At 58.3% G+C, this 19,634-nt stretch overlaps 1 protein-coding gene across 3 annotated transcripts in view; it reads left to right on the forward strand.

Annotated features, from left to right (window-relative positions):
• Positions 1–19,634, forward strand: part of PLXNA1 (plexin A1) — a 122,379-nt gene that overhangs the window by 8,194 nt on the left and 94,551 nt on the right. For all 3 annotated transcript variants that reach the window (XM_049826526.1, XM_049826524.1, XM_049826525.1), the window contains exons 2-3: positions 7,060–8,406; positions 14,584–14,766. In XM_049826526.1, the coding sequence (XP_049682483.1) occupies positions 7,204–8,406; positions 14,584–14,766 (1,386 nt within the window). In that variant the 5' untranslated portion in view covers positions 7,060–7,203. The remainder of the gene's footprint in view (positions 1–7,059; positions 8,407–14,583; positions 14,767–19,634) is intronic.

Below are 19,634 nucleotides of genomic sequence, written 5' to 3' on the forward strand. Positions count from 1 at the left end.
AGCAAGTCTCTGCTAGCTCTCCAGTTGTCTCGCTGCTCCTGGGTCAGGTCCAGCTTGGGCAAATAGAACACAGGGCTGTGCTGAGCTGGGACCTCTGCAGGGCAAGAGGAGCCGGGACTTGAGCCGATTCCAGCTGCAGTGCTCGGGGCAGCACGACTGAGACGGCAGAGAGGGAAGGATGGGATGTTTGGGGGAAGGAAAGGCATGCACGGCTTGGGGTTTAGCTGGGGAAACCTCGTTTGGAGTTTTGTGGTCTGTTTTAATTGGCCCTAACTCTGGCAGCAGTCGTGCTCAGCTCGCCACGTGATGGCATGAGTGCTGGTGTCAGCACGGGGCCGGGCGGAAGCATGGGAATTTCAGCTCAGCTGGGATTAAACCAGCCTCACAGCGACCTCCCTTAGCTGGGAGCAGAGGGGGTCCAGCAACCAGGAATCCTCCTGTGGCAGTGCTTCATTGCAAAGCAGGAGCTCACTGGATTCCCTCTGAGATCTGGGGGAAGCGCAGCTCTCCCGCTGGCCTTGCAGAGGCGGTTAGGAGGTGCGGATGTGTGCGCGTGTGTTGGAGAGGGGAAAGCCCAGCCTGGAGAGTTGGGCTGGAAGAGGTGCATTGATCTGGGGAGGGTCAGGCTTGTGTTCGTGGCTGCCCTGGCCCAGCGAAGGACGTGGAACGGCGGGTTCGGGAGTGAGGAGCAATGTGTTATGACACATGGAGTGAGATCAGACAAGGGAAAGATGCTGGTGGCCAGAGAACCAGTCGTTGGACTTCTCTACTGACTGTTGGGAGACCTGGCTGGTGGGTGACCTTCTGGGTCCCTGCAGGTCCAGCTGGACCAAGGTGACCTCTGCCAGCAGGGCTGGTTTTCAGGACATTTACGTGGGGCAATGGACTGATGGGATGTGAGAACCAGGGTCTGGAGCGCGTGGGCGAAAGCCAAGGTGGAAAGTGGCCTTCAGGGGACTTGGTCTGGACTTTGCTCTGAATCTGGGGACAAAATGTTGATAATTGGTCCTGGTTGAGGTGGCAAAATTCACATCAGTCTGGGGTCTGAAGCCTTGAGCTGGCCTGGGTGTTTATAGTAGGAAGCCGCAGTCCCGTAGCTGGGGTCGTGGCGCCTTAGGTCAGGGACTGCAGCGTGTCAAGAGGCACGGAGGGTTTGGGGTAGGGTGTTGTGCTCCATGTATGCTGATGCACAGCCTTTCTGAAGCAGGATGGGGAGGCAGCAGGCTGTGTCCTGTGTGGATGGTCAGCTGTGGGCTGTGCGTTGGTCTCCATCCCAGGCATCGGTCAGTCTAGACCTTTATATTGCTCCCTTGGCTGCAGGAGCTCGAGGGAAGGATGGGGTGCACTCTCCTCTTGGGAAGTACACATCCAGCATGTGGGCTGCATATAGAAAGCCCCTCGGCAGCCCTTATAGGGTCCCTATAGGGACTTTGATACCCAGATGAGTTGTGAGAATAAAGGAAAGGACAGCCATCAGCTTTCACTTTCAGCATAGCGGAACGGAGTTGGGGAATATGTGTAAGGTCTCAGTCCATGTTCGGTTTCCATGGCAGGGACAAGCAGTCCAGGCAGGATCTGCGGAGACTGTCTTTGTGTGCCTCTGCCTTGGCACGTTGTGACTGGGGGAAAGCCTGCATTTCCATCTTGGAAATAATCGTGAGCCCTTTTGGGAACAGCTCTCTGCAGGGCAGCATGTAGTCCCTTGATGGCAAGAGCACGTGGTGACTCCAGAGAGGTTCTCCTTGGTCTGACATGACTTCTTGTGGAGGACCGGAGAAGGGGAACTGTGCGGTTGAGAAACACTATTTAATTTCCTCCCTACTTGTTCTTTTATGGCCCTTTTGGCTGAGGATCACGCTTCTTCCTGAAGCCCTTGATGGCCACTTCTCCTTGTCATGTTTTTCAGGACAGAAGAGGTTGAATTTCTTGTCCCGAAGATCCTTGCAGAGCGGCAGTGGAAGCTGCTGTGCCCATGTGCGCTGCAGTGGCAGGGCAGGATAGGGTCCTCAGCCCCTGCCTGGGGGGATGGCAGGGGCCTGGGAGGAAACTGAAGATGCTAAAGATATTCCTGCTGCAGGTGACAGTAATGGAGATTGGAGCAGGGCAGCTTTAGAACTTGCTATTGATTTCATCAGGGTGTGGTTTGAGCCAGGGATAAGATTTGCAATGATTTAACCTGTTTGCTGGGGAGACACCCTAGCCAAGTAGTTTTTAATGACTGTGTGCGGTGAAGGAAGGAGTTAAAGTTTAGCCCTGTTGCAGAGGATTGCATACATACTGCAGCTCTAACTCGGTACCACCACCAGCCTTTCCTCATTGTTGCAAGGCTTTTCCCAGGCAGAGGAACCTAAAAATACACCAGCTGTATGGTAAGGCTGGCTCTCCTGCGGGCTTTTCTCTCCCCCGGATAATCTCCCCTCTCTCCCCTTTGCTAATTACTGGCAGCTCAGCAGCTCGTGCTTTTGAAAATGGAGCCAGTCCCTTCTCGGACTGTTTCCTATTGCTGAGAGCAGCGAGTGACTTGGAGAGATTGCAGGTAAAGACCCATTAGATGACATTTCCCCTTTCGGGGGTCGGTTTTATGGGGGTTTTCAATGCCGTTGCTTCACTCTTATAGCCTCCCTTGCAAAGTGCAAGGCTGTAAAGCTCTTGGGGCAGTTTGCAGCCTCATCCCACTGCTTGAGAGCAGCTACTCTCCAAGACAAACCGTGCTTTCCCTAACCCTGGGGGTGCAGACCTGCCTGGGACCCCAGTAACCATGCGGCGGTCCTGCCGGGCTGTTGCACGGTGGCAGACAGCACCAGCGGTGATGTGAGTCTGCTGGGGTCTTGGTGATGCAGGAGTGGGGATGGCAAGTGGATCTGGGGGTGCCAGATGTGCACCTCTGTGCTTGTCGGCATGTTTTAAACCCTGGCTTCGGCTGTTTTCGTGAGAGCTGCTGCTTTGTAGCCTGGCTGCCGGTGCTGACTCGGCATCTGTCAGTGCTCTGGACTTGCTGCCCGGACGAGTGGAGAGCTGGTCCTTAATGCTCTGTCCAGTCTTTGCCTTTTAAGGTTAGTTTCTCCATCCCACTACTCCTGCTTTCTGCTATCAAAAGCAATGATTATTTTCCCAAAACATGATCTCCCATTCCAAACCCAGGTTTCTGTCCATGCTGCGGGACCAGGAAGCTTGCAGCCTCGGGGGATGAATGCTGCGGGCCCCTTGCCACCTCTTTAACAGCAAGCAAGTGGGACTCAGGCATTTGTGGGGCATGTCAATGGCTTTTTGATAAAAGGCTCTTTTGAAGCCAGGGTGCGTGAGCGTTGGCCGTGAGGAGACGGGGCAGCCCCATCCAGCTCATGCAGCAGTTGCGACCATCTCGGCGTGGCCGCTTTCGAGGTGAAACCGTGAGCAAATGTCCTCTCTGGCCTGGGATGAAAGGGACTGGGGCGGATTTGGTGCTTGCACGATTGCTTCGCCGGCTTTGTTTCTGACGGCAGGTTTCCTGCTGTGTGTGTGTGTGTGTGTATATATGCGTGTGCCCATGGAAAACAAAACACAAGCCTGCAGTGCTGTCTTGCCGGTGGCATGGCCCCACTATGGGGTGAGCCAGCCCTGCGTGGGGATGCTCTGTGCTGCAGGATGCTCTGCGCTGCATCGCTTGCTGCCCAGGCAGCGTAACGGGGTGTATTTTTGGTCCTGCTCTGCCACTTGGCACTCATGTATCGAGGCTGGGGTGTATTATTTTATTTTAGCCTGTTTCAGGGCTGGGCTCGGCTCCAGGGTGTCCGCTCAGGGTTGGTTTTCCGTGCGTTTGGACCGCGGCGGTGCTGTGTGCGGTGCAGGTCTCGCTGCCTGGCGGCACTGGTGCGTTGGTCCTGGGCTGGCTGCCTGAGTGCAGCCCTGAGGGGTTTGGGTGCTGCATGGTTCAAAGCGGGTGCTGGCGGAGGAGCTGCTCTGCCGTTAGCCGAACCATGACCTCTCCGCGGGGGTTGGAGGCAGTGTGACGGGAGGGAAATGCCCTTTGGCCCCCGCTCTGTTCCTTCCCGGCTGCTCCCATGAAGCAGCGCCTGTGCTCCAGTGCAGGACTGCCTGCTGCCCCCACCGCTGTGGTGTTGGACCCCACTTTAATTCAGTCCAAGTCTTGGGCACCCAGATCATTTAATCCCGAAGAAAGCAAACTAACCATTCCTGCTGTTTTTTTTTTTTAGTAGTTGCTGCTGATGGTTTTAAGCAGGACTGGACAAAACCCCCGCTGGTGTCAGGGCACTAGGATGAGGTGTTGCTGCTAACATATATTTAGGAGCAGAAATCTCAGCGGAGCTCTGCAGAGTGTCATCTCTGCTTGCCCCAGCTCTACCTCACTTTGCTTTTCTCCAACTCCTGAGTAGCAGTTCCCTACGCTCATTTGGGAATCTCCTGTTGGGGTTTCTAGCCCTGCTTTGTGGCAGCAGCCCGACCTCCAGCTCTCCTGCCCGCTTCCCAAAATAGAAACGATGAATCATAGAAACGCACCAAGAAAGTGGCTTCCCTGTCCCACTCGCCCATCCCAGCAGGACGATGCTCTGGCTGGCATCCCCATGCTTTCACCTCCACTGCCTTCCCCGCTCCTCCTTCTCTCTGCAGCGTGTCGCTGGCACGTGAGTTTTGTGTCAATGGTGATCTTGCAAGGGTGCTGGCCGTACTGTTCCTGGAGGGTGTCAGCCCTGTGGTTTGCGGCAGCTTGGTGAGAGCCGTGCCCCTTTCTTGGGGTGGGAAACCTCCCTCCAGCAACCCACCAGGAAACCGCACTGCCTGCCACTGCCGGGCTGGCGGCTTTCTGAGCTAACGGGGGGCTGGTTGTGCTGACAGCGCGGCTTGGTCCCATGCGTCGGTGTGGTTTGGGGCTAATAAGCTCCGATCTGGGGTGCTTGTGGTTACGGTCTTACTGACAAACTTGTAAAAATGAAGATGCTGGGCAGTGTGGCTGTTGGAAAAGGTGGTAGGAATGGGGGATTAGGACCATGGGGATGATTTCCAGGGCTGATGGCTTCATGGTTTGGTTGTGTCCACACGCGTGGAGCTTTGTGGCACCTGGCTTTGGTCTCAGTGTTGCTCGTACGCCGTTGCCCAAATCTCCCTTGAGGTTATTGGCTTGGAGGTGGATGTGTTGGGGGGCAGAAGGGAGCAGGGTGGTGAGCACGTGGGCAGAGGAGAGCTGGTGGAGATGGCGGATCTGCAGAGAGGGTTTGGAATTGGTGCGGAAGCTTTGGCCAAAGTGCTGGGGGCCCAGCAGAGCTGGCAGGGCTGGCCAGGGCTGGGCTTGCCCTGGGAAGGGAGAGAGGGGTTCTGTGTTTGCTGGGAGTGGGAGAAGAGGGGGAAAAAGTCTCTCCCTTCCCTCAGACCTCTCCTTGGCTGCCTCTGTGGCTTGGGAAGGGGGCAGCAGAATCAAAGGATGCTCTGTGGGATGTTGGGGTACCCATACGGCCCAGCCGCTGGCCCAGTGACAACGCAGCCCCCCTAAGGTTTGCATGGGGCTCGGCTGGTGGGTCCCACAGCCCTGCTAAGAGCAGGCTGCCAAGCTCTGGGGTAGCCATTCGGCCCCCCGCAGCCCTGCCGTTAAGGTGCGCGCAGCCGGCTGCCCTCTGATGACACCCTGCCCGGTGTGGGATGCCAGCAGAGCCGAGCAATCACCTCCGGCCATATTTCCTACCTTTGCCACTCCCTGGCGGGGATCGTCCTCCAGCAGGTTATCCTGGGCTGAGTCAGAGATGGGCGATAAGGAGAGGGAGGCTCTCCTCTTCCGCTGGCTTTGGGAGAGGCTTATCTGCAGCTGCTGGAGTGGGGAACTGAGGGCTGAGCTCCTGTCCCGGTCCCCTGGGAGCAACGGTCCCACCCTGGGTGGTTGGGTTGTGATGGTGGCAGTGGGACGGGCTGTGTGCTGGCAGGGGTTTGCACAACCCCACGTTACCCCAGGGGTGCTTGTGCCTGGGGGGGGAGTGGAGATGACGGGGAGGGGGTGTAACTGAGGGGCTGCTGAGCAGACACAGAGAGCAGAGCTGTCTGTCAGCTACCTGCAGCCATCTCCTCCCCACTGCCGGGGATGCAAAGGTCACACTGGTGTGGGGTTTTTGGCTGGCTCCCTGCTGCTTTGCTGCTCCCATCCGTGGCACAGCGGTGTGCAGAGCTCTCCATCCTCCCTGCCTGTGCCCCCTCGTCCCTCCGGAGCCTCTCAAACTGACCGCGTGATGGCTGCCCCTGCGTTTATTAACGCATATAAATGCCAGAAGGACGTGCTTCTCCTTGCTGTGCCCGCTTGCTCCCCCCAACTCCTCCTGCCTGTGGCTCTCCTGGGGTTTGTTAGGCAGGCAGGTGGCAGGGACGGCAGGCAGCATGCCAGGGCTCGGCTCTCTCGGCGCCTTTAAAAGGTGCTTTTGAGATCCTCCTCTGTGTAGGGGCTTGGGCTGTGCTTGCTACAAACTGGGTTTTCGCATCCGCTCCCAGTGCCGTGGTGGAGCAGGGCGGGAGCAGCAGGCCAGGTGCCTCCTCTTGAGGTTTGTTAGCGGCCATCCCAGGCTAACGCTTTGGTGCTGCTGGTGGTCTTAAAAGCAGGTCAGGGCCAGCTACGCCCCGCCGAGGCGTTTGTATGCGGTAGGTGTGCTGGAGCTCATCGCCAGGCTGCTGCCTGCGGGGATGTGCCGGTCTGGTCCAGCCAGCGGCTGCAGGCACGCTCAGGTGGCTGCTGCTCTTCCCGGGGGGGCTTGGGTGGGGGCGAGGGCAGGATGGTGCCCCTCAGAGGGGGCTGCTGGCCGGTGGGGCTGGGATGGTGAGACAAAGTGCGTGGTAGCTCCTTGGTCGGGACATGCTGTGCACAGCGGTGTGCGACCAGGCGGGGTTGTCCTTAGCATCCCGTAGGATCCCTTGGTCTGTGTACCGGGGATGTGTCTCCATCAGGGCAGGAGGTGGTGGGGGATGTTTTGTTAGGCTGCCCGCTAGAAAAGTGTGAAGCAGCAGAGTCTCTGCTGGGTGGGGTGGAACAGGCTTGATACTGTTCAGGAAAGCCTCCTAACCCTGCTGCTCTTGTCTTTCTCCCTCTAGGGCTGACCGGACTGGCTGTGCCCATGATGCCCTGAATGCCAAGCGCACTGGAAGCAGAGGAGACTGTGTCCCGTTAGCTCCTCCTCTCTCCCTCATCCCTTTAGTTTGGGTTTGTTTCTATTTATTTTGTGGCTGGGTTTGGGCATGGCCTTGGCTGGATGTGAGGCTGCTGCAATGTGGCTCCTTTGGCTCAAGCACCACTTGTCCATCAACGTTTGGACCTTGCTGCTCTTGGGGAGCACCTGGCTACCGCTGGCGGAAGGCAGCCCCAAGTCTCCCTTTAGGACTTTCCCGGTTACAGACTGGAGCTTGACGCACTTGGTGGTCCACAACAAAACCGGGGAGGTCTACGTGGGGGCTGTCAATCGGATCTACAAGCTCTCCAATAACCTCACGCTCCTGCGGACCCACGTGACGGGGCCCGTGGAGGACAATGAGAAGTGTTACCCTCCGCCCAGCGTTCAGTCCTGCCCACACGGGCTGGTCACCACCAACAACGTGAACAAACTGCTGCTGGTGGACTACTCGGGGAACCGGCTGATTGCCTGCGGCAGTGCCTCCCAGGGTATTTGCCAGTTCCTGCGGCTGGACGACCTCTTCAAGTTGGGTGAGCCCCACCACCGCAAGGAGCACTACCTCTCCAGCGTCAACGAGTCGGGCACCATGTCTGGGGTCATCATTGAGGTGCTGAATGGGCAGAACAAGCTCTTCATTGGGACGCCCATTGACGGGAAGTCAGAGTACTTCCCCACCCTCTCCAGCCGCAAGCTGATGGCCAACGAGGAGAACGCGGAGATGTTTGGCTTTGTCTACCAGGACGAGTTTGTCTCCTCCCAGCTCAAGATCCCCTCGGATACGCTCTCCAAGTTCCCCACCTTTGACATCTACTACATCTATAGCTTCAGCAGCGAGCAGTTTGTTTACTACCTGACCCTGCAGCTGGACACCCAGCTCACCTCGCCCGACTCCACCGGGGAGCAGTTTTTCACCTCCAAGATCGTCCGCCTCTGCGTGGACGACCCCAAGTTCTACTCCTACGTGGAGTTCCCCATCGGCTGCGTGCAGGACGGCATCGAGTACCGCCTGATCCAGGACGCCTACCTGACCAAGCCTGGCAAGGCTTTGGCCAAGTACCTGGGCATCTCGGAGCGGGAGGATATCCTCTTCACCATCTTCTCCCAGGGCCAGAAAAACAGGGTTAAGCCTCCCAAGGAGTCTGTGCTCTGCCTCTTCACGTTGAAGAAGATCAAGGATAAGATCAAGGAACGTATCCAGTCGTGCTACAGAGGGGAAGGGAAACTCTCGCTGCCCTGGCTCTTGAATAAGGAGCTGGGCTGCATCAACTCGGTAAGTTCCCACTTGTCTCTACCCAAGCCAGGCTGTTTCTGGCTCCTGGTGGTGCTCTCTGGCCGGACCCTTCCAAGTGACTTGACCTGAGCCATCTTTTCCCAGTGGGAGGACTGACACTGTTAGGGCCGGGTGCTTGGCTTGCTCAGTAGCATTCCTTGCAGAGATCATGGCTTCATTGTGGGGCAGCCATCTGGGTTTGGGTTGCATTGGTGCCCTCAGAGAGCCCCAAGCGAGGGGCCCCATGCTGATGCAGGTGCCTGCTTCTGGTGCCCCTGCCCTGTGGATCTGGGGAGTGTTGGTGAGTTGGGCTGGGAGGGCAGAATGCTCAGTACTCAGGGCATCTGCTGCCGCTCTGCAGGGGAATCCCTTGCAGATGGCATGTGTGAATTTTTGAGCATTGTGTCACCTGGGGCTTGGCGGTGGCCGAGCAGAAGGAGTTGGGGGCAGTAAGATGTGGGGGATGGGGAGCGCAGACCTAATGGAGGGAGGCGGGGAGGTTGGCGGTCCTGGTAGAAGTTGGTCAGATGCTCAGTGTGAAGGGACCATGTCCTCTCCATGCGGTGCTGGAGAAGAGGACAGAGGGCACAAGGCATCGTCAACGAGGTGGATTTTGAGCATGGCCAGTGCAAACTGTTGTCCAGAGGTGCAGGAGGCGGGTGCTGGCATCCCAGAGCAGTGATTCCCAACCAAGGGAGCGCTCCCCTCTGTCCCCAGAGATGTGTCCTCCTGCCTGGTGCTTGCCTGGGTGCGTCTGGCCCCTGCTTGTCGCTCGGCTGCTCGGTGTGGGGCCTATGAGCAGTGGGGAGCAGGGGACCTTCCCACTTGGCCTTCTGGGTTTGTTTTCCAGCTGAACTATTACTATTGCTGGATTTTTTTTCCAGGCAACGTTATAAACCATGAGCGGTCACAGGGAGGCTACGGCTCTGGGTGGTGGGGATGTCTTACGCTGGACATTACCAAGCTAGGCTGGGTAGTCCCCAGGCAGGGTCAGATATCTGGCAGACAGGGGTTTTTGGGGTGCTGGTGTTTGTGTTTGGGAGGGTCTGGTGGAGGTCCCGATACCCCTGCTGTCGCCCGCCTACTCCCAGCCCCACTTGCTGGTGCTCAGCACCCATCACTAAGCCTCTAGCCCTGCCTGAGCAGGGTTTTGGGTGCCTGGTGATGCAGGCAGGTGGGTAGGGGGGTCCCTGCGGAGCAGCCCTGCCTTCCCTCCCACCCTGCTCCCTGCAGCTCTGGAGGAGACAGCTAACAGCTGCCTGACAAAGTAAAGGGTTTGCTGTCAAGAGCGCTGGGCTCGCAAATCGGATTTTGGCTTTGAACTAATTCAATTTTGCTGGAAAATGATGAAATCGTTACACTGCTGCCTGTTGGGTCGCGCAGCTGCTGACTCCGGCGAAGGAGATGCTCGCCGCTTCCACCCACATTCCCGGCTTGCCTCTCCCGGTGCCCCATGGAGTGCCGTGCCCCCTGGGTTTGGGGAGGGGGCTCTGCCCCCCTGCACTTTGGGGGTGGTTTCCTGGTAGGAGGGTCCTGGGATTGCTACGTGGTGGCCAGCCCGTGCGAGTAGGTGGATCTCAAGGTACTCTTTGAGTCCTGCAGACGTGACTCTTGCACGGTGGGGTGGCTCCTGCTTTTGAATGGGTTGGGGGCTGCTGCCCACCCCCAGGGGAGCCAGGTGGTGTTTTCTGTCCCCGTCCTGCTCCAGCTGCCAAGCAGAGCTGGGAAAGGCACGACTGGATCGTGAGTCAAGCCCTCAGCCCCTTGCTGTGCCTAGTGCAAGCCAAACCAGCCCCTGTGGAGCACGTAACCTCTTTCTGGCAAGATTTTCTGTGCCCCTAATAAAATGCAGCCACCTCTGGGGGGGGTTGTGGCAGTGATGGATCTCTCAGTGGTGAGCGCTGGCCAGAAAATAAAGGGTATGTTGAGTTTATTTTTAAGGAGGCAGAATGTAATTGCTCAAGTCAGTAGTTGCTTGGGATTTACACCCCATCTGTATGGAAAATGTCCCAGGAGCTCTCTTGCTCTGCTCCTTTGTGGTGGCAAGGGGCTGAGGCTGGTCCATGCTGGAGAAGGCTTTACTGGCACCCCAGTCCCAGACCTTGAGCCATGCGGGGATAAGGGATGCTCATCCCCCAGTGCTGCAGGGTAGCTCCGATTCTCTTGAGCCGGTGCTGGAACCAGGAGAAGAGGCCACCAGGCTTGGCAGCCAGCTCAGGAGATGTTAGTGGTTCCTCCCCGGCGCTGGTGAGTGGAGTGAATTCCCCTCTCCTGTATGTCTCTCTCCACTTCTGGGATCCAGTGATCCAGCAGTGGGAAGGGGAGTGGAGCTGGCTTGGAAGCGAGACCCCTCCTGCTGGGGCACTCAGACCCGAGCATGGACACAGCAAAGGCACCTTGCAGGACCGTCCGGTCCATTCCCCTGCTCCAGCCCCACTGCTTAAATCGCTCCTGAGCCCATCCAGAGTTTTTGCTGCTTGCAGTGTTTCACTGAAGAGGGGTTCTGTGTTGTGTAGCCCGGCTGTTGCCTCTGCCCAGTGCGGGGACTGGAGGTCTGCATGCCCATGGCCAGACATGCCTGTCCCCAAAACGGGCGGACGAGGGTCTGATGTGGCAGGGCTGGAAAAGGGCAGCAAGTGGGCCAAGGTCGGCCAGGATAAACCAAATCCTTCCCGGGGGCAGCCCAGAGAAATGCAGGTGTTAACGAGCTGTACCACACCGGGATTATTCTTGGGCAGCGGTTAACGTGCAAAAAGCATGGCATCCCAGCCTGGCGCTTGGTACCTGCCTCCTGCAACCGCCTCCCTGGCTCTTCGTGTCCCCCCTCATCCACTATCGAAGCCCTTGTTGGGGCTTAGGGGGATGGGGTGAGCCTGTAACGGTGTTAACTGGTGAATTACTGGCTAATTAATAATGCTGAGTGGTGTGAGCCTCACCTCTGCTGTCTGCTCCCTCATTGCTTTGGTAAGTGGGCTTGAAGGGAGGCAATGAGACAAGGCATGTCAAGGAGATGTCAGCTCCTGCTTGGTCAGTGCTGCGGGCCCACTTTTCCCCCTCTGCGGGCTGCTGCTTCTGGGAAATCTGAGTTTCCTGACCCTATTTTGGGGAGTGCCAGGAGAGAGGAGAAGGCTGCCACACTGAGGAGGTGGGGGCCTGGGATGTCTGAGGGCCAGGGGCAACCAAGAGGGGTGCCAAAGGAAAGCACTGAAATAAAAACAAAAGAAAAAAATTAAATTAAAAAAACCCACAACGCCCCCCACCCCCCCACCCAAACAGCCCTCCCCCTGCAATGGGCTGAGGCCATGGTCCCGGCAAACACCCGTGCAAATGGGAGAGTGGGCAGAGCTTGATGCCTCCTGTGGATCCCAGCATCCGCAAGCTGAAACGCTGCAAGGTCACCGGCCCTCGCATGCTGTGGTGCGTGTCGGTCCCTGCCGGCACTGGCCAGGGGACAGCTGTCCTTCTGTCCTTCCGTCCCTTCATCCCTCCACCTCGCCTCTCCCCGCAGCCCGCATCCGCCAGGGATGTCGGTTGGTGCCGTAACCCCCATACTGCCGCCCTTGGCCCAACCTCGCTGTGCTGCCTGCCTGCACTTCCCTAAACGAGGCAGTTTGCTGTTAATGAGCTAATTGTCGGCGTAATTATTTATCGAGGTGGTGGCGGCATCGTGGTGGCGGCAGCGGGCGCTCCTCATGGTCCCAGAGCGCAGCTGTATTTGTCGTTTCCCAGAGAGTTTGTTGAGACAAAGCAAAGAGGAGTAAACACCATAAACATCTCTTCTCTTGCATATTCAGCAGCCGAGGGTTGGAGAAGCTGCAGACTGAGTGCGGAGAGAGCACAAACTGCACCCAGGGGCTGCCGGGGCTTAAATACCTTCATGGCATTGCCCTTAACTCCTCTGCTACTGCTGGCGGCAGAGTGGAAGGTGCTGGGGCGCTTTACTGGGGCAGAAGGGCTGTTGGGGCCAGAGACCGGTTTTTTCTATGCAAAGTGCCTGAAGGATCCCAGGTATCCAGATGTGAGCTGGATATTGACTGGAGCATCACTCTCATCTTGCTTCGTGGTTGGGAAAATAATTTTCTCAGATTCGCTGTTTTAAAATGTCTAGCCTGGTGATGCAGAGGAGGATGCTTAGTGCGTGTGCTGGCTGGTGGATAGGAGAGGGCACTTGCAAGGCTGGGATTCAGAGGATGGGTGGAGAGGTCCTAATTCCCCTTTTCCCGTGCTTGCAGAGGCATGTGGTGCCCCCCATTCCTGTTTTGGGGATCCCCACATCTCTCACGCCTGGCTGTAGGAGTTCCCCCAGTTTAGGGAAGGGTGAGCAAAGGTCAGGCGGGGAAGGGAGTCAGTCTTTGGCTATATACTAACTCAGGCACCCAGCAAAAACAGAAGTTAAAGTAACTGAGGAAGCAGCCCAGCATCCCCAGATTGCCCGGGGAGGCTGAACGTGACTGGCTGGCATCATTCCCAGTCCTCCCACACTGGAAGGCTGGCACGGCCCTGAGCCCCCACTGCAGCCGGGAGTGGGGCCGCTGGCCTTGGGGCTGGCGTGGCGGCACAGCGAGGAGGGCGAGCAGCCTCGCCGCGGCTGCGGGACCCTGATGCCGTTGTTGTGGCTGCGAGTGCATTGCACGGGGGCATGGAAAAGTGCCGTGTTTTCCCTCCTCCCCGTGGGTGACTGCGGGTTGCTGGTGGGAGCTGGGCTGGGCTGACCCTTGCTTCCTAGGCAGTGGCGAGTGGGCATCACGGAGCTATATACTGCCCTTGTGTACATGGAGCTCGGGAGCTCGGCATTTTCCCATATGCTCTGTGCACATGCTGTATGGATTTAAAATCCCTTGGGAACTGGCATGCATTTGGAGGCCGCTGCTTGCCAAAAAACCTCTCTCCCCTTTAAATTCAAAGTTACATAAGGAACCTTGTGAAGCAGAAAAACCCCGTGGCCGGAGCAGGCTGTCTCCCCGTTGGCCATGCCTACCTTGCCACCCTAAACTTCTGCACCCAGGCTCGCTGCCACCCTTGGGGATTTGGCCAGAGCCCCTCACTGCCTGGGACAGGCCGGGGGCTGCTGGGGATGGATTTTGCTGGTGCTGTGCTACCACGTGAGGCCATTGCCTAGCACGGGACCTCCGGGAGACCCATGTGCCCCCCAGGCCAGATGGGTACCCCTGGCCAGGGTCTGTTCCGCTCAGCAGCAGGTCAGGGCGATGTGGCAAGGAAGCTCGATGGAGGGGGCGAGCGCTGCGGGGCTGGTCGTGGTCCTGCTCCCCCGCCTGCATCCCGGCTTTCAGAGGGGGCATCCCTCTGGCTGTGCCTTGCCCATCGGCGCGACTGTCCTTGCCGCAGGTCCCTGCCGTCGCAGCCCTGAGGCCGATGCAGCCCTGCCTCTGCCCAGGCAGAGCTTGCAAAAGCTTCTCCCAGACCCGTGGGCGAGCGCTGAACAGAGGAGGCAGCTGGCTGAGCCAGGCGCCTCGTCTGGGGCAAGGCAGCATGAAAAAAATGTGGGGATTTCCCGAAGACGTTCCTGCAGGAGGAGGAACAGGGCTGGCAGGTGGGTAGCGTGTTTGCTGGAGGCTCTGCTATGTGAAGTGAGGCTCTGTCAGGAGCCCTGACCTGTTGTCTTGGCACGGCCTTGGCTGGGAAGTGTTTTGTCTCTGGGGGAAGACTGGGGTGCAGGATTCAGCCCCTCCTGCCTTCCTGCCAAGCTGTTTTCTTTTTGAAGCTAGTGCCGGGGTGAAGAGGAGAGGGGGGTGTGTGTGTGCTGGGGAGCTCGTGCCAGCATCCCACATGTCTGTGATGGTAGCGGCAGGGACGGAGGGAGCAGGGATGCTGCGCTGGCTCCTGCTGGGTTTCTAAGTGCTGCTCTGTAAGATACAGAGGACTGAGAGCCTTGGTTTTGGTCTGCAAAGCTTGCTCAGATGCAGAGAGGGGCTGCATGCCTTGGATGTGTCCCAAGTGCCTTACATCAGCGTGTAGGGAATTTTAGGGAAGTGTTGGCTCATCCTTTCCCTTGGCTGGTGAGGTGGAACGGCTGGGACAGGAGGGGCAAGGGATGGGGCTGCCAAAGGTGCTATAGCTGATGGGGTGGAGGTGAGAGATGGCTGATGGCCAGCTGGGAGGTCCGGCATGTCAAGGCATTGACAAAAAGCTCATCTCTCCTCTGTTTTCTTCTGACAGCCACTGCAGATCGACGACAATTTCTGTGGTCAGGATTTTAACCAGCCGCTGGGTGGGACTGTCACCATTGAGGGGACGCCGCTCTTTGTGGATAAGGAGGATGGGATGACCTCGGTGGCTGCCTACGACTATAGAGGACAAACCGTCGTCTTTGCGGGCACACGGAGCGGGAAGATCAAAAAGGTAGGAAAGCCCTCACTGATGCTGTTGGGGAGGGATGGCCGTTCACCTCACTGGCCCTTTGGGGGTACAGGTAGGGCTGTGCCTCCACTGTAGCATGACTTGATATATTGGGGGTAATGTGCAAAGGGCCAGTGAGGGGCAATTTCCCCTTGCTCCTCTCTGCCCATAAAATTTACAAAACCTCTGTCTTTTGGAAAGGTTATAACCTAGGGAAGTTGAGTCCTGGCTGCTGGTGGATCAGAGCCCATCTTGTTGTGTCTCAGGGCGGTTGGGTTTGCCCTGTAGCTGCCACAGGGCGGGCTCTGTCTGTCCGGGTCTGTATGGCTTTGCCATTGACCTGGGCAGAGTGGGTGGAGGTGGGTGCTGATGGCTCCAGCCCGGCGCCGGGGAGACTTCTCTCCCCGTACCCCGCCACGGCACAAAAGGCTGCTTGTTGGTGGCGGTTTGCAAATAGTTCCGTGTGTGCCTTTCTCTGCCTGCATCTCCACGGGGCACGGATTTCCTGTTATCATAACATCGTGCCTATAATTACAGCTCTACATGCCCTGTATAAACACAGCTTGCATTAACTGCATCCTCCGCCAGGGAAAGGCAGTTGCGAAGGTCTTGGTATGGGCTCTGCCAGGGGCAGGAGGACCAGTGCTTGGCTGGGGGGTCCGGCCCATTGCTCTGTAGCTTGCGAGGTACTCCAGCACCCTGTGTTTTTGCCGCTGCTTCTGATCTGTGCTGGTCAGGGTGCCCTGGAGGAGGCAGAAGCAGAGTGCCATTGCAGGCAACAGTCCCCATATGTCCTGCTCTCCCTGCCCATGTTCCCTCTGGACCCCTGACCTGCCTGTGGCCTGCAGCATGTTTAGGGGCAGGGGGGACGTGGGCAGCATGTGTTGGGGTGGGGGGCAGGATGCTGGAGGTCCTCTCCAGCCCCACATCCTCTGCCTGGCTTTCTGCGGTCCTCGGTGGGGGCATGGCGGCGCCAGGGCTGAGCAGGGCTGCGGGGAGCTGACGGAGGCAGCTCGTCCTCCCTTCCGGATCGATGAGGGATCCAGAGGGACTGGTGTCACATTGCTGGCGGCTCCTCCTGCTGCTGGGCTCCAGATGGGAGTTTTTAAATGGGTATGGGAAGGAAGGAACGTGTGGGAGGAGGGTTCACAAAGCCACAGGGGCAGTGTTACACCTCTAGTTCCTTATTTATCGAGAGGGGCTGACAGTTGCTTTTTTAGACAGCAGATTTGTTTTTTCTTCTCTCTGCTTTTTTCAGTTTTTCTCTGGTCTTTGCACCTTCAGAGCCAGTTGCAAGTGGTGACCTAGGGTGGGTGCCTGGTTGGGGTGCAGTCTGCATCCTACAAAGTCATGGCTGGGGCCAGGACTTGGAGCCCAGGTGTGGATTGAGCATCCTCCTCTCCTGCAGGGCTTTCCCCATCTCTTTTTTTGCTAGTTTCTAAACTCGGTGCCCCAAAGAGCTGTTCTGGCTTTCTGGCCCTGTAGGGCATAAGGACACGGAGCAGGAGCTTCATGGGGAACGAAGAGGTGGGTCTCAGTCCTGTCCCAGCACTGGGATGCCGGGCAGGTTTTGTAGGCTCGTCCTGCTTGAAGCCCCCAAAACCCCTGGGGTCACAGAGCTCCCCGATGGCAGTGTGGGAGCACTTTGCAGGCTCCGAGCCCTGTGCTGCCAGGTCCCCCCTGCTCATCCCCTGCTGTGACCTTGGGGTGGGCAGCCCAGCCTTTCTGCGGCAGCCCCTGCCTGGCCAGCTTGGCAAAACGCTGCCTCAGCAGCTACCTGATCCTGCTGCCTGGCTGCCGGCAGGGCTGGAGGGAGGGGAGAGCTCCCCCCTGCCTGGGGAGTGCGAGAGGGGGGCTGCCGTCCTGTCCCTGAGTGGTGCTGACATGTCCCCAGCCAGGGGATGGGACACCTGGCAGGGGTACGGCCAAGCGTGGCCCAAGGTGCCTCCCCCAGGCAGAGGGTGTAGGAGGGGTGCATCCCTCAGCAGCGGTTGCGATCCATTTGCTTTTAAGGCGCCGGCGTTTCTCACCATCCCCTTGGCAAGCACCTGTGTTAGGCTTGGCACAGCCTGGTGGCTTCTCTGCCCTCCTGCCGGTCCCCCCTGCCCTTGCCAGCACCCCCTGGCATCTCCTTTGGGGAGAGAGGGCTGCACCGACAGCTGGGTGCTCCCCTCCTCATCCCCAGGAGCCCTGTAATGGATGCTGCTCTGCTGAAGGAGCACCAATCTCACCATCTGGGCCAGGGTAAGGTCAGGGCAGAGTGACTGCTGCGTCTGGATTTTCCTTGGATGGCAGCTCCCGTGCCCAGCATTTGTCCAGGCTGTTGCGTGCAGACAGAGCCTTCCTTTGTCCCCCCCAAAAAAGCCACGCGAGCCTCTGGCTGCCCTGCAGCCTCTCCCCAGCCCTGCTGCCAACAGTTGCCGCCGCGAGGCTGGGGTGCTGGGCAGCACCTGCTGCCACCACAGCTGCAGGGAGACCCTAATTTTGGGGCGGGGTGGTGGTGGAAGGATATTGCAAGCAATGTCAGATTCGCAAAACCAGCTGCGGGCTGGGATGGGGAGGCACCGGAGGGGATGGAGATACAAGACCCCTGGGATGCCGAGCGGGTCACAGCAGCGAAGCCCATGGCAGTCCCCTCTCAGCTTGTTCCCGCAGGGTTACCAGGCAGGCGGTTATCTTTGGCCGGCCCCAAATTACATGGAGAGGCCAGGCTTGGAAAGCCCTCGGCCCCGCGTGCTCGCTGACCTCCGTGCCAGCAGTCATGGGATTGGGGAGCTTGGGGAATTCCTGCTGCTTCCCCGGGTGAGCAATGCAGGGATGACTGCTCATGCTGCTGGGGCTGGCGGTGAGCCGCTTCCTCCACGGTCCTGAGCCGGTGTGCTGGGGACCCGGCCTTGCACTCTGCGGTCTGAGGGTGCTGCGGATGGGGAAGTGACAGGGGGATGTGAGCCATGAGCGTGCTGGAGCAGGGAGGTCCAGGGGATATTTGCACAAGGGAAGTAAGGCTTGTTTTCTAATGCTTGCGTTTTTCTTGGAAATGACTTGCCCTCGCTTGATGATCTTATTATTGGGCAGTTGTCATTTTCCCAGGTTGTCTGTCTTTTTTTTTTTTTTTTTTGTGGACGGAAAGCTGCGTGTGTAATTGCAACGGGAGTGCTCAGTCACATGCTGGAAAGGCACGTGTGACACTGCACCCGTAGTGTGCCAGGGACTTGATTTTGGGTGTGCTTGAAGTGTGTTGTATGGAGTAGAGGGAAGAAGGACAATGCTGGAGGGGGTCTGCTGGTGGTGCAACCCCATCCCAGTAACTACACTCTGCTGGGCTGGCTGCTCGAAGCCAGGGCAGTGGGGCATCCTGGGAGGTGCAGTGCAGAGACCAGGCTGCCCTCGTTAGCTTGCCATCTGCTCCTCGTTATGCAAACAAGGCACCGCCTTAGGGCTCCCCTGAGCTCTGGAGTGGCCCTTGTGGGTTGACCCAGTTTTGGGTGCCGCCTGGTTATTTTTTGGGGGGGGTGAACTGAGCTCCTGCCTCAAAGCAGCTGATGGCTCCTTGCCCACTGCTGTCCCCCAGCTGCTGCAGAGCAAGGAGGCTGCGAGCTGTCCCTGCTGCCACAGCCCTGCAGGAGATATCCAGCACTACCTGGGATCCAGGTGCTGGCGATCCCTAAGGCGGGCATGGTCGTGGGACCGTGCAGTCACTGCATCCCAGCCAGGATAGCATCAGACTACACATCCCTTGCAGCCAGCCGAGCTCTCATTTTTTTGAGGATTGCCCAGTCACCACCGCAATCCCTGCAGCTCCCTCCCCTGTCCTGAAACGGGCTGGCCTCAGGCGTGAACGCATCAGGACATGTTTCCGTCGGGAATCTTCTCCCCCCCGGGGCTCGCGCTTGCTGCAGCTTGTTTATTCTCTCCCGTGGAAAGCTGAACTGGCCCAACATCTGGCTTCTTTGGCTTCTCCACTTTAATAATAATAATAAATAAACTCTTCATGCTAAGTGGGTCATCCCCATCCCTACACAATGGGACGTGCTGCTCCTCTCCTATCCTGGGGAGGGTTGAGGGGGTCCCCTGCAGCCCCCTGTCCTGCTGAGAGCAGGGAGTTGGGGGTGCTTTGGGGAACCAGATTTGGCAGTCCATGGAGACACCTCCTTTGAGTAGGGTTCTCTTAAAGCTTTGGAGAAGGATGCTTCAGTGCGTTCACAACCCTTGGTGTGTCTGGGCAGTATGAGCCAAAAATAGGTGCTGTGGGGAGGGGGAGCTGCTGACTGGGACCTTTTCGGGAATTTCCCTGTTGCCTGCTGCCTCTGTTCCCATCATGAGAGCCCCCATGTGTTGGCCTCTTGGGTATGATGCATGACCTGATCGTGGTCCACGTGAGCTGTCAGGCTCCCTGCCTACTCTGCCGGTCCCCATCCCCGTGGGTCCCTCTGCTTAGTGCTCAGGGTAAGCAGCTCCAGCTAAAAAGGGGCCCTTTGTGTCTCGGCGCGTGAAATCCGGCTCCTGGAGTGCGCGGGAGGGCTTGGCCCTCCCTCATGACCCTGCTGCCGGCTTCCCTACTTACTGCCTGTGTCTCGGTGGGTTTTTTTTGGGGAGGGAGTAGATTTGGGGCATGAAGCTTGCCCTGGTGGTGTCAGCCAGTGACCCCTGAGGACTCCCCGAGCATCAACCCCGGCGCAGCCCCTGGAAATCCTCTCCTGCCCATGTGGTTGCCTTTCTCCAGCTGGCCGCCTGACACAAGGGCCTTTTGTTCCTCCTGCCTCTTCTCTGTGCCCTCTCCCGCTCTGTCCCCATCCCATCCCATCCCATCCCCTGGGGACCCCTCGCCCCCTCCCCACACGTACACAGTCCCCACGGGTGCCTGCGCCCAG

This window comes from Accipiter gentilis, chromosome 23, assembly GCF_929443795.1.
Source record: "Accipiter gentilis chromosome 23, bAccGen1.1, whole genome shotgun sequence".
In the NCBI taxonomy this organism is placed as follows: Eukaryota; Metazoa; Chordata; class Aves; order Accipitriformes; family Accipitridae; genus Astur; species Astur gentilis.